The 17,500-nt window shown below is 44.2% G+C and overlaps 1 protein-coding gene across 2 annotated transcripts in view; it reads right to left on the reverse strand.

Annotated features, from left to right (window-relative positions):
- Nucleotides 1-17,500, reverse strand: part of LOC137645791 (uncharacterized) — a 273,902-nt gene that overhangs the window by 59,839 nt on the left and 196,563 nt on the right. For both annotated transcript variants that reach the window (XM_068378731.1, XM_068378730.1), the window contains exon 11: nucleotides 7,853-7,911. In XM_068378731.1, the coding sequence (XP_068234832.1) occupies nucleotides 7,853-7,911 (59 nt within the window). The remainder of the gene's footprint in view (nucleotides 1-7,852; nucleotides 7,912-17,500) is intronic.

Here is a 17,500-nt window from a genome sequence, read left to right on the forward strand (position 1 = left end):
ATTCTTGGCGTGAATTCACTCTTATATTTTTCTGCTGATATGTTGCATATTTCCTTTTTTTATTCGTTAACCCTCCTTCAATTCTTAGAGGGCTTATTTCTAATCTCCCTTTATTCATCTTTTTTGCATAGGAGTAAAGTACTTTGGGGTTTTTCTTGATATTTTGAAGTGTCCTTTCTTCTAAGTCCCTTTTTCATTTTATTCTGCCTTTTCTATCTTACTTTTTATTTCCATCATTTTCCCTACATTTTTTTCTTTTGCAAGATTTTTCTTCCACTTTCTAATTTCCTGAAATAAGATCCTTCTGTCTCTTGGTATACATGTACGATGTTTTTTTTTTTTCGGTACATATTTTTCAACAATTTTCTCCAGTATTTTGTATAGTATATCCGTATTTACCTGTATATTATCACTTACTAATACATTTTTCCAATCTTTGTTAAATTCTTCATTTATTTATGACCATTTTATATTCTTACCATAAAAATTATATTTTCCATATCCTTCCCATCGTTTTGTGCTTTGTTTATCTCTGCGTTCACTTGCTTTGGAATGGACTATTAATTCTATGACATTGTGGTCTGAAATTCCCGTGTTATACACTATTATTTTTTTAACATAATTCACCTCATTCACAAATACTAAATCTAGGACATTGTCCTTTCTTGTTGGAATGCTGTTTATTTGTTGCATATTAACCTTAGGTGCGTGGAACATCCGCACCCTCCAAGACGTGACGAACACCAACCGCCCGGAACGACGTACAGCCCTCGTCTGCAAGGAGCTAGCCCGCTTCAATGTTGATGTGGCGGCTCTTAGCGAGACCAGACTACCCGAAGAGGGCAATATCAGGGAAGCTGGAACAGGCTACACCATCTTCTGGAAAGGCAAGGCCCTAGAGGAGCCTCGCATCCACGGTGTCGGCTTCGCCATCCGTTCCCAGCTAGTGCAGCAGCACAACCTCGCTCCCAAGGCCATCAGTGAGCGCCTGATGACTGTCCGCATCCCCATCACGCGGGACAGACATCTCACCCTGATCTCTGTCTACGCCCCGACTATGACCTCAACCGATGATAACAAAGCTGCCTTCTACACCCAGCTCGACCGCACCATCCACGCAGTGCCCGCCAATGACAAGCTCGTTGTGCTTGGCAACTTTAATGCCCGAGTAGGCAAAGACCATCGCCTGTGGGAGGGAATCATCGGCCGCCATGGCATTGGAAATTGCAACGCCAATGGCCAACTCCTACTGGGTCTGTGTGCAGAACACCAACTTGTGGTAACCAACACCATCTTCCAGTTACCAAAGCGACAAAAGACCACATGGAGACACCCACGGTCTAAACACTGGCACACCCTGGACTACGTCCTGACCAGAGCCAGAGACCGAGGAGACGTCCGCATCACCCGATCCATGCCTGGAGCGGACGACTGCTGGACGGACCACAGACTCCTCATCTCCCGACTCTCCGTGACGACCCTACGACCACCCAGAAGGGCACCTGACAGCGTACCACACCAACGCTTTGATTGTAGTAAGCTCCGCAACCCACAGGTGGCACAGAACTACAAGGAGGCCTGCGAACAATACCTCGCAGACCCTGTGGGTCAGGCCACTGTCGAGCACCACTGGACCACCCTTAGAAACGCCATGGCCCGTGCCGCGGAGGAAACACTAGGCTTCACCACCAAGAAACGGCAGGATTGGTTTGATGAGAATGATGCTACCATCTCTCTTCTCATTGAAACCAAACGACAAGCACGCCTGACTTTGGAAAACCAACCAACAGCAGCTAACAAATGTGCTCACAAGGTGGCTGAAGCTGGTTGCCAAAGAGGTATCCGTGAAGCCCAGAACACCTGGTGGCAAAGAAAAGCTGCAGAAATACAGAGTTTCGCTGACCAACGTGACCTGCGCAGCTTCTATGCAGCAACAAAAGAAATATTCGGTCCCACACGGTCATCAGTGGGCAGCCTGAAGGACGCGGATGGAGCCACGACCATCACCGACAGCAAGGGCATCCTGGCCAGGTGGAGGTCTCACTTTGAGAACCTCCTCAATGACCAAGCAGACACCCCAGACGATCTCCTGCGAATGACCCCGCAGCATCCCGTCCGTCACTGGATGGCACTACCACCCTCCATCCATGACTTCAACAAGGCCCTGCAGCGCATGAAGCCCGGCAAAGCCCCAGGGCCAGACAACATCCCGTTGGAGCTCCTCACTCACGGTGGCCCCGGCTTGAGGAACCGTTTGATGCTCCTTATACTGAAAATATGGGAGACCAAGACCCCCCCCCCCCCAGTGACTTCCGCGATGCAAACATCACTACCATCTTCAAGAAGGGAGACAGGGAGAACTGTAACAACTACCGGGGAATATCACTACTAAGCATCGCGAGTAAGATTTTCGCTCGGATTCTCCTTGACCGCCTCCTTATTCTCGCAGAAGACGTCCTGCCAGAGTACCAGTGCGGCTTTCGACCTTCCCGCGGGACCATAGACATGATCTTCTGTGCGCGACAACTACAAGAGAAGAGCCTCGAACAACAACAGCCCATAATGTTCATCTTTTGGGATTTGAAAAAGGCCTTCAACAAAGTACCTCGACCTGCCATGTGGGCTGTCCTCAAAAGATATGGCTGCCCACCCGATTTTGTCAAGCTGGTGCGTGCCCTCCATGACGGAATGGTTGGGAGAGTCTGCCACCAGAACTCTCTTTCAGACCCATTCCCCATCAACGGCGGCCTGAAGCAGGGCTGTGTTCTGGCCCCAACGTGTTTCTCGCTATACACCGCAGCAATGCTCAACGAGATTCCCCCAGACACACCCTCAGTCGACCTACGTTTCCGCATGGATGGAGGCGCTTTCAACCTCGCTAGACTCCGCGCCAGAACCAAGACCACCTTGTGTGCAGTGCGAGAACTGCAGTATGCTGACGACAATGCCACCCCAGGTCAGACGGCAGAGGACCTGCAGTCGTTAGCTGATGCATACAACTCTGCCTACGAACGTTTTGGGATGCAAGTCAACTCAGACAAAACCAAGACCCTCGTCCAACATCCACCAGGACTGATGCTCCCCAACTTCAATACCACAGTGAATGACCAACCGTTAGAACAGGTGGACCAGTTCTCCTACCTAGGGAGCATCCTAACATCAGCTCCCACAAGCAAAAAGGACGTGGAGAACAGGATCAGGACAGCCCACTCCGCCTTTGGCCGACTCAACCGCCGCGTATTTAACAACCACGCACTGACAATGACCACCAAAATAATGGTGTTCAGGGCAGTAGTCCTCTCCACGCTCCTGTATGCATGTGAAACATGGACGCTATATAGTAACGATCTTAAAAACCTAGAACGCTTCCAACAAATGAAACTGAGGCAAATCTTGAAAATCCCCTGAGAGAGCCACACCACCAACATTGAAGTCTTAGAACGTGCCTCGCTGACCAGCGTGGAGGCCACCATCATCCACCACCGCCTCCGCTGGATAGGACACGTGCATAGGATGGATCCATCTAGGCTCCCAAAGAAAATATTCTACGGAGAACTGACCCAGGGCACCAGACCACGAGCAGCCCCGAAAATGCGCTATAAAGATCAACTAAAGCGCACCCTGGCTCTAACTGACATCGATCCTTCCTCATGGGAAGAAACAGCCAGGGACAGGAAAACCTGGAGGAGTACAGTACACCATGGCACCGTGGACTTCGAGGAGAGGAGGAGACAAAATGAGGAGGCTAGGAGGAGAAGAAGGAGAGAGCGATTAGAACAGCCCCGCCCACCACCTACCCTTCCATGTGAACACTGTCCGCGACTCTTCCACCACAGACTAGGACTTAACAGCCACATCAGGCATAAGCACCCACCCCACAGATAGGAGGCTGATGGCTAACGACAGAACCCAATACTCGGACACGAGTGGGCGCCGACGACGATTATGTTCTAATAGCATATCTTGAAGCTTTTCAAACTGTCTCTTATCTTCTGCACTACTATTACTCTCTTTTTTATATGTATATATACAACCACTTTCTTCTGGCCGTTTTTTCCAATTCACGAAAAGAAAGTTAAAATCTCCGGATAGGAGTATATTCCAGTCTTTATGGTTACTACATATATCATCTATTTTTTCTATTATTATGTCAAACTCCTTAGTATTTGGGGGTCTGTAAACTACAATATTCACTTATTTTTCATATTCAAATTCTACCGCAATCAATTAACATTCTGTGTTGCTGCATTTTTCACAGACTTTCCCCTTGATTTACGTCTCTTCCATATATTGCTGTTCCCCCTTGATTCCTATTTGTTCTGTCTGATCTATATGTTTGGAACCCTTTATCTGGTCATCACTGCCAGTCTCTTGGGAATACCATGTTTCACTTATATTTAATATATCTACTTTTTCAATTTGGGTTAGTTCTTCTAAGAACTCTATTTTCCTTTTAGAGTTACTCGGGACTAAACCCTGTGCATTCATCACTATGATGGTTTGTATTTCATCCCCATTTTCTAATATTGGTGATAATATGGATACTCCCATGTTTCCTTCCTGTTCTGATATGATGTTCTTTTCTTCATTTCCAGGAATTCTTCCATTAAAAATTACAACTTTTCTATTATATTTGCTCTTTCGCCTTCATATTTATTTTTGTGTGTATACCTGCAATATTTTGTTTCTTTTTTTGTTTCCCTTTTGCTTTCATTTTTCTTGTCTGTTTTCTTTTGAATTTTCTGACTTTCAATCATGGTTGCAGGATGCATATTTCGACAATTTTTGTTGAATTTGCATCCTTTTCCTTCTTTCAGGTTTTTGCAAATTTTTAGGTGGAGATCTCTGCATTCGTCTCCATATCCGTCTAAATATGCACATTTACCATATATTTCATAATTATGGCATATCTTTGGATGCTTGTAGTAGCATCTTTCACCAAATCTGCAATTCCCTGTTTTCAGTAAATTGTAGACTATATCTTTCTTTTATCTTTTTATTTTTCTTGGTCTTCCCTAAAAGTATGTAGATCTGGGTAGAGTGTCTTGGGTCTATTATTTGTTTACATCTGATTATTTATTTCTTCGTAAGTATGTTGCTGAATGGCATCATATGTTGTATCATTGATTTCCTCTGCATCCTTACACATATCCTGTTCCCTTTTCTCTTCTTCTTCTTCTTCTTCTTCTTCTATTTGCAGATTCAGTCTGACTTAATTATATTTTCTATCCAGACTAAGCATACTGAGCAGAATACCTTTGTGTCTTTAGTATTTACTTTTTTGTTGCACTTCAGCGCAAGTAGGGTGTGTTGGTACATGACATGCATCGCATTTTCTTAATAAATGTTGCGGATTAAGAATACTGTACCACATCTTACATGTATTGCACCATTTTGGCCTTCTTTTTCCCAATGCATCAATCAGCATATTCGCCATATTGGACTTGTTATTGTTCTTGAATGGAATGTGCAGATTGATGTAAACTTTCTTTATAAGTCTCTTTATCACCTGGATCTTCTTTGGAATTTCTTCTATTATTTTGATGATGTTTCCACAGACTACTTCCAGTTTGTTGGAGCATATTGATTCAATTTTTTGGAAAATATTTTTCTGTCACACTGGTTGGGGCTATTTGTGATCTCTGTTATCAGTAGATCTAGTTCTTGTGGTGCCAACTCATGGAATTTACCATGGAATTTACTCTTGCTATTGCTGACTGCAGCAATATACCTCCATGCCTTGTTTGTGTTAGAGGCTGCCATCGTGTTCAGATTTTTAGAATTTCACAAGATAACTATCCTATGCCGACGTTTTATCCCACTCTTCTGACCTCAAACTAATCACCGACTATTCACGAAAACTTGTAGCTATATTGCACTCAATAGGCTTTTGTTATTCGTGTTAAATCGTCTGATTTTCTTGGATCACAAAATGGGACTCACTAGCATACAGTAACACTCACTCAGAGGAAAGTAACTACTGAATAATTAAAATGCAGAGTTAACCAATTGAGTGAAGCAGAATTGTTTAGTGATCTGTGTTGTAGGGTGTATGAGGACAGAGGAGAATGGGGAAAGAATAGGCCACACTATTCTGTGTATGTGTAGGCAAAGGAAAAATGAGCCGTAATTAGAGAGAGGGATCCAAAGTAGTACTGTCTGGCTAGTCAAAGGACCCAATGACACACTATCGGTAGTGTCTCAATGGGTGGTTGGTGTCCTGGCCAACCTACTACTTATGCCAACCTACTACCTATTATCTGATAAAGTTTTCCTTTGATAACTGTTTCACAGGTTACTAATAAAGGTTTATATAAGAAAATAAGGAAAGTTTCATTAATAACATGGATAACAAGAGCAATCAGAGATTTCTGACCTCTGCCAAAGGTTAATGGAGTGATCCATGGCCTAAGATCTATCTTTGGTGGAAATTTTTAAAATATCTGCCAATTTATTTTGACATCTTTAAAAAAGTGGAAAATTAAAATCAAGATCAGATTCATAATCATCTGCAAAAATTAATGGAGCTGTTCATGACCTACGATCTATCTGAGGTGAAAATTTTGCCAAAATCCATAAAGTATTTTTGACGTAATCTCATCCACAGACAAACACAGACGAAAAAAAAGAAAAAAAATTCACATCTGGATCTAAATCCGGATTTGCAACCAGGTCATCTCCAAAATTCAATGGAGTCATCCATGGCCTAAGATCTCTCTACATTAGAAATTGTCAAAATCCCTCAATTTGTTTTCACTTTATCTTTAAAATGGCAGAAAATGCAAATCTGGATCTAAAATATAGATCATCTCCAAAATGTAATGAGGTAGTCCTTGGCCTGTGATGAAAATTTTGTCAAAATCTGTTAAGTGGTTTTGACATGTTTCTATTCACAGACATACAAAAACACAGAATCCTGATCCAGATCATCTCCAAAACTTAATTGGGTCATCCAAGACCAAAGATCTATATGAGGAGAAAATTTCATCGAAATCCGTCAAGTAGTTTTGACATTATCTTGTGCACAGACATACAGATACACGAAATCCAAATTCAGATAATCTCCAACATATAATGGTGTCGTCCATGACCTAAGATCTATCTGTGGTGAAAATTTCATCAAAATCCATCGAGTAGTTTTGATGTAATCCTGTCCACAGACAGACACACAGACAAATAGATAAATTAATCAACTCAATCTTATAAAACTCCATGGTGGAGATAAGAAAGTAAGTTAGTTCTTTCATATCTGAGATAGTGCTGTGTTAGGATATACTGATGCTGGAAAATTAGAAAATAAAGTTGTAGGGGGATTAATATGTGTTCCATTGTATTTAACATGTTAGACAGAAAGGAAGGATAAAAATCTGAAAGTTCACTACAGCCGGCACAGTTGCAGGAAAATCTATATGTAACTATTTCTGTGCAAATGTTGTTTGGAGATGATTAGGTTTTCAATTGTTTTTCCTATATGAGACTGAGAAAAGCAGAAAGAGAATAAAAGTATGAAATGTCACTACAACCTGCATACTAACTGGTGAATAGATAAGTAATGACAGTATTTAAGTGTTTCTAAAGTATGGGTTTTGATCATCCAGCAAGTATATTTATAAGTCATTCTGTGCACTTCAGGGCGCAGTCTTCAAAACTGGTCCAAAGATTTCAGTGAATACGGGACGTGCAGTACTGAATTGTTTATGATTTACATATTTACAAAATCACTCCGCTTCCACATGAAATATACTATATAGTATCATTTCTATTTCTTGTAATAGGCCTACACGCAGTTCTCCGAACAATAAATAAACTTACTCCATTCAAAACACAGCATATTAAAATGTAGCAAGCTTACCCGTTCACTGCTTATGCTTGTTTCATCATGCTTTGGAGATGGCGAAGATCCTTGGTTTACTGAAAAATCAAATCAATGTTAATTATTTTGTATATTTTTTAGCAATAATATTGGGACCCATAAAGTTACGAGAATATGAAATTTATTCACACGTAGATGTACAGAAATATTTTACAGAGAAACATGTAAACCAAATGAAATGCCTATGTAATTACATATAAAACAGTCTTTTGAAAGAAAGTAAAATCAAAACCCTTATATATCTTACTTTGAGAAGATAGAAAGTGGTTCATACTTTACAAAAGCACACATTTTTCAACAGAATGCCTTTGGGTGTCCTATGAATCTAATGTCTGAAATATATCCCAAAGGATGAAAACAGTACTACTGTATATCCTTGTGAAAATAATTTAGTCCTTGCTAGTAAAAGAGATATTACTGTTTAAAACCAAAAGAGCTTGTAGATTATTTTAAAGCAGATCTATCAACCCTATCTGAATATTGCAGATCATGAAAATAATGCATGAAATGTAGAAAAAAATGTAGGAAATTCATATACCAAAGGCAGAGTGTAATTTTTCAACAAATCCATCCAATAATTCTCGATTACAATATATTGTATTACATTTATCTACTAAGAACATAGACGTATAATTTCATAAATAAACACACCAAAAATTGAAGAAAAATACATATTTATATCCATATAAAAAATGGCCATGTTTATAGTCTGTTATACATATACAGAAATTGCATTGTATTTTAATGGTAGAATATGACAGAGTGATATAATTTTTTAATATCAGTGTGCTCGGCTATATGCATACTGTATGTTGTTGACTTAGTTTTCACAAGTAATTCACTGTTTGATTGATATTCATAGCAAGCTAATGGGTGAACTCATTCCTTTTACAGGTAATAAGAGATTCTAGTGCATACAGTAAGTAGTAGGTTGGCCAGGACACCAGCCACCCATTGAGATACTACTGCTAGAGAGTAATTGTGTCCTTTGACTGGCCCGACAGTATTATATTGAATCCCACTTTCTGGTGACGGCCAATTTTTCCTTTGCCTACACGTACACTGAATAGTCTGGCATATTATTTCCACGTTCTCCTCTGTCCTCATACACTTGACAACACTGAGGTTACCAAACAATTCTTCTTCGCTCAAGGGGTTAACTACTGAACTATAACTGTTTGGTGGCTACTTTCCTATTGGTAAGGATAGAAGAGACTCTCTGGCTATGGTAAGCAGCTCTTCTAGGAGAAGGACACTCCAAAACCAAACCATTGTTCTCTGGTCTTGGGTAGTCCCACAGCCTTTGTACCACAGTCTTCCTCCCCTATCTTGGGGTAGAGTTCTCTTGTTTAAGGGTATACTCGTCCTAACTATTCTATTTTATTTCTGTTCCTCTTGTTTCCTGAAGTTTTTATAGCTTTTTTAACTTAATCCATGTCATCCCGATGGAAGCTCCACATTGGCAGCTTCTACTTGGGATATTTCTATGAGTGATATAACAGAGATATTTACCTTAGAAGTATCAACACGAGTTCTGACCTCCGGAGCGAATATACCGAGAGATATCGTGTATAAATCTGGGACGTGTTAATAACAAGCCATGGTTATCCTTCCTCAAATAGAGTTAACCTTGACTCGAAGGAAAGGAGAGGGTAGGATCATTGGGCAGAAGAGCCATTACAACTCCCAATCTCAATGTGCTACAACTAAGACGCTTCCTGTTGTACCATTCCCCTTGCAGCGCCATCTCTCTCGTTTCGCTTGGAGAGTTTATGCTAGTTTTCTGAGTTTTTTTAGCGATTTTCGATCATGGATGCTTCAGCTTCTTCCTCATCAACTAAGTTGAGTACCCCTACTTTTGTGTTGGAGAATTTTGCGTCTCCCCCCTATATTTTTATCATATTGCATGCTTTTATTGTTCTGAGGGCGGCATGCTTTCGGCGTCATTACATCATGTCTCAATCGCCCAGGAACGCTTAGTTATTTAGTCATTTTACTTTAGGAAAATGTTTTATCTTATTATTCTAAAGTGTAGTATAATGTGGGGTATGTTTATGGTATCCCCCCATCCTTTCTTGGTGTTCTTGTATGTTTTTTATCAACGCTGTCTTAGGCTAGTCTACCCAAGCTGTTGGCTATTCCTGGGAAGTGTTCACTATGCACTATACCCTTCTTTCACCAAACCTTGCCGGTTGGGTGAGGCTGTCTACACCCCCCACCCCCATGCTGTTGATTCGTCACGGCAGGGAGCTGTGGTCTTGAAGATTCATCTGGGAGTTGGATAGTGTTCTCAGTTGCCCTAGAGTGACTGTTTTCATTTTCCACTCAACCTATATGTGTGGCGAGGTAGCAGAGGTCTTGGGATCCAGTTCCCTGTATCTACTTATGTTTACCTATTGGAACGCCATATCCTCTGTTCTGATGCTGACTAGTAGACCTCCTTGTGTTGCCTTAATCATTATTAGGCTTCTCTCTTAGTCTTTGGCAGGCTATGCCGGGTTGTGAAGACTTGTCCTCTGTGCCCTATCACGGCAGCCCCTTTTGGGACACTATTGCTATACTAAACAGATTTTGAGCGTAGTGAAAAATCTATTTTTAGGTGAGGTAGCCATGTCGTCCTGATGGAAGTTCCTTCAAAGGTAGCTTCCTAGGTATATTTGACTACAGTGATATATCCCAGAGAATTTACCAAAGGTATCCAGAATTCTAACTCCTGGAGCGAATATCCCTTAAAATTTTACGAAGGGATATCGTGTAATATCAGAGGACGTATTCTTGACACGTCTCATGGCTATCTACACCCCCAATAGAGCTTTCACTACGAGGGGAAAGAGAGGCAAGAATAGGTTGAGTCGTTCCAGAGACATCGCTCTCGACGAGTCACTACTGCTCTGCAAATAGTGCGCCTGTCCGCCACCCGAGGCGCCAACGTCATTCTTTGTAGCTTTGTAGGTGATGCAGATACAGTACTATAGGGAGGGATTCATTATCCTTTTGTCCCAAAAGAGGGTGGGTCCATCAGGACGACATGGCTACCTCACCCAAAAATAGATTTTTCGCTACGCTCAAAATCGTTTTTTTGGGCTCAGGCCATGTCGTCGTGATGGAAGTGTACCAGAGCATTAATGTATCTGTGGATTTCCAATAGTGCTGTTCATCTCGAGCTAAATCTTTCCTCTTCGGTCTTTAGACCTAGAGACACTTGATGTTACCGTTATACATCAATCAGCTGATCATAACATATGTCAGTGCTTCCTGCCCCCTACAGGGAAGAGTCTGGGTAGACTCGAGGAAAAAACCCGATGATTGTGAGTTCAGGGAACAATCTAGCAAACAGTTTGTATATTAGTGTCAACATATACGTAAAGCATAGTCTGTACTAGGATGGAAATGGCTTGGGCAGATTACTGTAGCTCCCGGGTCTGTGAAGAGACGGACAGGTTTATATATGTGTAGGAACACTTTAAACAGTAAAATGAACAGTCTAGTACTACAAGGTCTTACCTGTTTGCCTGGAACACCATGAATCTTTGTTCTAGTATTGACTTAATTATCAAAAGAGTAAAGGATGCTCTGACTTATGCATTCAAATAAATGTTTAAATGACTATTTGAATAAATATTTGGGGCGAAGGAGACGCAAATATTCGTTCTATTGTTTATTACAAAAATAGAAATCATGGTTGTAAACGATTACAATGTATGTTGAATAATTCTACATACGAGTATAAACAGTAATAACAGGATAAAAAAGGGGTTTGCCTGAAAAGGAAAACAATAGCCACTCAAGGGAAACATGCAGTTTCGTTCTATAATCTGTTGTTACTATAACACTGTGCATATAAGAATGCCTGGCACTTGTGTCAGTTTATTATGCTTAATATCACCTGTGTAGGGAGAACAGTCTATAGTGTTATCACTTAAACACAAAACTCAACACGATATGTCTTACAAGTCTATTGTGTACACCCTTCACTGTAAGTCCCTAATAGTGCACTGTTCTTCGCAGTAATCAAGCAGCGGGTTTTATCACACTGCCCGCCGCCACCACATGAAGCTTAATTTCTTGTAATTGCTTCGCGTAGTGCTTGAAGAAGACCCTCGAGGACTTCCATCCAGTATAAGCACGAAGGCTTTCAAACGACATTGTTTGGAAGAAATTCAAAGACGAGGCAACCTTCCTCGGATCATGACCTGCGGGTGTACTGTCTGGATCCGCTCTGCGAATGAAGTAGGTGATTTTCGCCCTAATCTGTTTCAAGGATAACGTTGAACCAGAAGTCTCTCCCCTGAAAAGCTGACCTCCCTTAAAGTCTGAAGTTCTACGAAGATAGACCTTTAGGCATTCCACTGGGCAGAGGGATGCTTCTTCCTTCAGAGGGCAGATTCTCCAGGGACCCCACCGTTTAGTGGGTAGCTCGTTCTTGGCGAGAAACGTTGGGTCCGGAAAGAGGTTCAGATCTCCATTGTCTGTGAACTGAATGTGGCCATCGTCCCTCGAGAGGGCCACTATTTCGCTAACTCTGGCTCCCGAGGCTAGTGCAAACAAGAATATCACCTTCTGAGTCAAGTCTTTCAGCGAGCAATCCTCATTATTCAGGGTTGATGCTAAATGAAGAACTTTGTCCAAAGACCATGAAATGGGCTTAGGAGGAGCTGCGGGCTGAAGTTTTGCGCAGGCTTTAGGGATCTTGTTAAAGATTTCGTTGGAAAAGTCTACCTGGAAGGCATAAAGTATTGGTCTGGCCAGGGCGGATTTACATGTAGTAATCGTATTGGCTGCTAAACCTTGTTCATGAAGATGGATGAAGAAGGACAAACAGAAGTCCGTAGAAATCTCCTTAGGTTTCTTCGCCTTGACAAAGGCCACCCATTTTTTCCAAGAAGACTCATACTGTCTTCTTGTTGACTTTGACTTGTACTCTTCTAGGAAGTTGATACTGTCCCTAGAAATCCCAAACCGTTTCTTGACCGCTAAGGCGAGAAAATCATGAGATGAAGGTTCTGGGTTTACACTGATGAAGCTGAGACAGTCAATTTCTGCACTTGCTGAGTTAGAACTGGGTCCGGCAACGGGATCAGCTTCAGGTGTAGTTCCGTTACCAGGGGGAACCAAACGCTGTTGGGCCACTTGTGGGCCACTACTGCTGCCGTCCCCCGAAAGGATCTCAGCTTTTCGAGAACTTTCAGCAGAAGGTTGGTTGGAGGGAATAGGTAGATCTTGGACCATTTGTTCCAATCTATGGACATTGTATCCATCGCTTCCGCTAGAGGATCCTCGTACGGGGCTATATACTGGGGTAGCTTCTTGTTGTCGCTCGTTGCGAAGAGGTCTATCTGCAGTCCCGGGACTTTGCGCTGTCACATTGCGGAACCCTTGAAGGTGGACTGCTGACAAGTGCCATCTCTTCTTCTCCGCTAAGCGGAGGATGGCTAGTATCACTTGATTTATGTGAGGCGATCTCGAGCCCTGTCGATTTAGGCATCTCATAATGACTTCGCTGTTTAGAACCAGACGGATGTGGATTGAGCAGCGGAGTTTCAGTTTCTTTAAGGAAAGCAAAACTGCCATGGCTTCCAGGAAGTTTATGTGGAAGGTTTTGAAGAGGGGAGACCAGGTTCCTTTAACTTTCCAATGGTGAGAGTGACCTCCCCACCCTTCTTTTGAGGCATCCGTGTGAACGGTGACTGACGGTTCTTGGCCTCCAACCATGGCTTGAGTAGGGATCGCAGACGATTTGGTGTCAGTCTTTTTAGATCTCTTCGAGCGTTTGATGCGTATTTTCTCCAGACTCCTGATGCATCTTTTAATTGTGGTCTCAATACTGGATCTGTCACTGAGGCGAACTAGAGAGACCCCAACACTCTCTCCTGTGGCCTTCTTGATATCCTTGTGGATCGAAGAAGGCTTCTGACAGATCCCACTATCTCTTTCCGTTTCTGTGATGGAATAGAAAGGCAGTGCGACTGCAAGCTCCAGTGGACGCCCAGCCACTGAAACTTCTGAGCTGGAGACAGTTAGGATTTTTCCCGATTGATCTTGAATCCTGTGTTCCAGGAACTGGATCACTTCCATGGAGGCTTGCCTGCATTCTTCTTCGGATGCTGCCCACACCAGCCAGTCGTCCAGGTAGGCTACCACCTGGATTCCTTTTAGGCGTAGTTGATGAATGACTGCATTCGCAAGCTTAGTGAATACCCTTGGAGCTATGTTTAGTCCAAAGGGCATGGCTCTGAAGACGTACTGTCTTCTTTGTAGTTTGAATACCAGGTAGGGGGAAACTTGACGGCTGATCGGAACGTGCCAATACGCATCCGTCATGTCTATGGAGACTGTGTATGCCCGTTTGGGCAACAGGGTCCTGATGTGTTGAAGCGTCAGCATTTTGAACTTGTAGTTCACTATGAACTTGTTGAGTGGTGACAAGTCCAGAATTACTCTGAGCTTTTCCGAGTCCTTCTTCGGAACACAAAATAGCCTTCCTTGGAATCTGACGGACTTCGCCTTCCGTATAACTCTTTTGTTCAAGAGTTCCTGAACATATTCCTCCAATATGGGGGTTGAGTGTTGGAAGAATTGAGGGAAGGTTGGTGGAGTTGAGCTCCAACTCCACCCTAGTCCGTTCTTGATTAGGCTGTGGGCCCAGGGATCGAAGGTCCAATGATCCCGGAAGTAGAAGAGTCTCCCTCCTACCGGTAGCATCTCACTTTGAGTGCTGGGAGGAGGATTTACCTCCTTGGCCACGTCCACCCCTGTTGCCCCTACCTCTGGAGGAGCCTCGAAAGGATCCTTGAGACTTCGGCCGAAAGGTTGTAGATTGCCTTTCAAACACTGGGGTGAACACTGGTGACTGAGTCGCCAGAGTTTGGGGCACCAGTTGAAAGGTGGTGGGTGGTTGTGCCACTGTCTGGGGCACCGTGGCCACGGGAAGCTGCTGTTGCTGCTTAGGCCGAGAGGGCACTCTAGGTCGCTTTGATTTATTCTTCGGCTGGGGACCCTCGTCAGCTGAAGATTTCCTTTTGGTGGACAAGCCCCACTTGGAAAGGAGGTTCCTGTTTTCAGTGGCAGCTTTGTCCACGACCTCTTTGACCACTTCACTTGGGAAGAGGTCTTTTCCCCAGATGTTGGAAGCTATCAGCTTCCTGGGTTCGTGCCTCACCACAGCCGAGGCGAACACGAACTCTTTACAAGCCCTTCTGGCTTTAATAAAGTTGTACAGGTCTTTAGTCACCGTCGCCAGATGGGCTTTGGAGAAGACCATGTACATCTCTGGCTTATCTGGGATGCTTGCCATTGTCTCCAGGCCAGTGTGTAGAGACAAGGAAGCGACTAAGCGTTCTTTTGTCTCCTGCTCTCTATGCAGGAGAAAATCCAACAGCTTGGGGAGGTCTTCGCCGAACTGTCGTCCGGCAATATCTGCCTCCAGCTTCCCGACTGTGAAGGTGTTGTGGAAATCCTTCCAGTCTGCATCATCTGATGGAAAGGCTAGGGAGAAGGGTCTACAATCTTCGAGTGTAGGGCACGGTTTCCCTGCCTCGATTGCCTTTAAGGCTGCCTTGAGCCCTTTATCCATAAATGGGAAGGCACGTTGAGGATCAGCAATGAAGGACGGGTGCTTCTTGCTGAGAGCCGGCACCTTAGAGCTAGTGAAGGCCCTCTCCTTCAAGGTGGTGGTCAATAAGGCCTGAGCCTTAGAGAGTTCAAGGACGATCGTTTCCTTGGGCTCTGTCTCCTCTTTGGACGCTGGTTCTGTCCTGAGACGGACGTAGCAGTCCGGGTAGGACCCTTTGCTGGGCCAGAATTCAATATCCTCTACTGGGACAGTACCCAGTTTATCTGAGAGGAAGTTCTTCCCGCCCGACATGGGCATGTGCTCTGCGTACCTCCAAGGGTTAACGTCAGAGAAGGCAGGGAGATCCTTAACGTTCAGCTTCTTCGGAGCTAAACGTGCCGCAACCAGTTGATGGATTTCAGTCCGAAAAGAGGCCTCCTTCTCGGTCGATTTCTGTTGCATGTCTTGCACCATGGACAGCAACGAGTGCAAAGTACTCGTAATCGAATCCAGTTGGGGCGCAGTGGAGGAAGTAGAAGGCACCGGCTCATTTCCTATGGCCGATGACACCAAAATCGTAACGGCTTTCTCCGGTAGTGGTTCGGGTGGAACATCATCCGCCTGATCCAGCTCCTCCACTAGGAGATTGTTCTCCGTCTCCTCTGAGACAACTGACATGTTGTCCTCAAGTTGGATGTTCTCCAAGGCATCCGAAACTCCAGATTCTACCGGTATCTGAACAAGGGAAATCTCAGGTTGAGCCTGGGGAATGACCGCATCCGAAGATGCCCTAGGGAAGAGACATACCCTCATCCTTTCATTGGGAAGGTATGGGCCGGAGGTATTCTTCTGAAAACCCCTAACCCATTTACGCAGCTTCTCCCTTGCTGCGTCCCTTGACTCAGTCGACTTTTGGTCATCAAAAGCCTCAGTTACCAGGTTAGTACATACGGTACATACCTGCGGGTCCCAATATTTGAGAGCCCCCTTGGTGACAGCGCAGCGAGCATGGGCCCTGCACATGTCGTGGCCGCAGAAGTTCTTACTGCTGACCCGGCAAAAACTATTCCCGCACTCGGGATGCTCCTCCTGTAAAGAAAGGAAAAGTTTATTAGTATTCGGTGAAATTCTCAAATTTCATCATACATAATATGTTATATTAGCTTGGATAGGGTAAGCTATAAGTAGGAAAGACACCTACATGTGTTTCCTATTCAGCCTATTGCTATGACCTCCTCCAATATTAAAAACAGAATTCTTAAGAATCTTTAGGGGAAGATGATATCCTATGATATTAGTGTATCTTAACACAATCTTCCAGTTTCAATAATGGGGATTAAGGACAATAATGGATCATATCCATTAAAGGAAGAGAGAATCGCTCTCTTATATGTGATTTTCTCCCAATAGGCTGCCCATGAAGCACCTTGTAGGTTGGAATAAACTTGGGCTACAGCACTGACTGTTTGGCAACAAGTTGTCAGACTTGTCAGGCTTGCCGGCACCTGCCGGGCCTGCCGGCATCTGCCGGGCAGGCCGGCACATGCTGGCCTATACTGGGCTATTGAAGGCAAAAATTGTCTTCATAGCAATGTGTGATAGGCCGCCGGCAACGGCTCTGCCGGCTGCCGGCAATCCTGCCAGCGGCGACGTCTCTGCCAGCCGGCAACAGCTCTGCCTGCTGCCGGCGGCGGAGGCACTACCGGCCGGCAGCAGTATCCGCCAGCTGGCGGCGGCGGCTCTGCCGGCCGGCAATGGCTCTGCCGCTGTCGGCGGTTTCATGGATCTGCAGGCCGGCAGTGAAACTGCCGGACAGCGGTGGCTCTGCCGGCCGGCAGCCGAGGATCCTTCTATCAAGGGGAACCAAGGCAGTCGGCGGCAGAGGACCAGGATTAGGTGGCCGGCTGCCGGCCGGCTACTCAGCGGCCAGCAGTCGGTACCCGAATGTCCAAAATCTTTGGCCCAGTATGAAAGTACAAGAGAAAGAAAGGATGGAGGAAGGCAAGGGTTCAGCCTTGCCGGCCTGCATCCAGAATGAGGGTTCAAGTGGAAGGGTTAATTAAATTCGGGCTTCC

This window comes from Palaemon carinicauda, chromosome 8 (assembly GCF_036898095.1).
Source record: "Palaemon carinicauda isolate YSFRI2023 chromosome 8, ASM3689809v2, whole genome shotgun sequence".
Classification (NCBI taxonomy): Eukaryota; Metazoa; Arthropoda; class Malacostraca; order Decapoda; family Palaemonidae; genus Palaemon; species Palaemon carinicauda.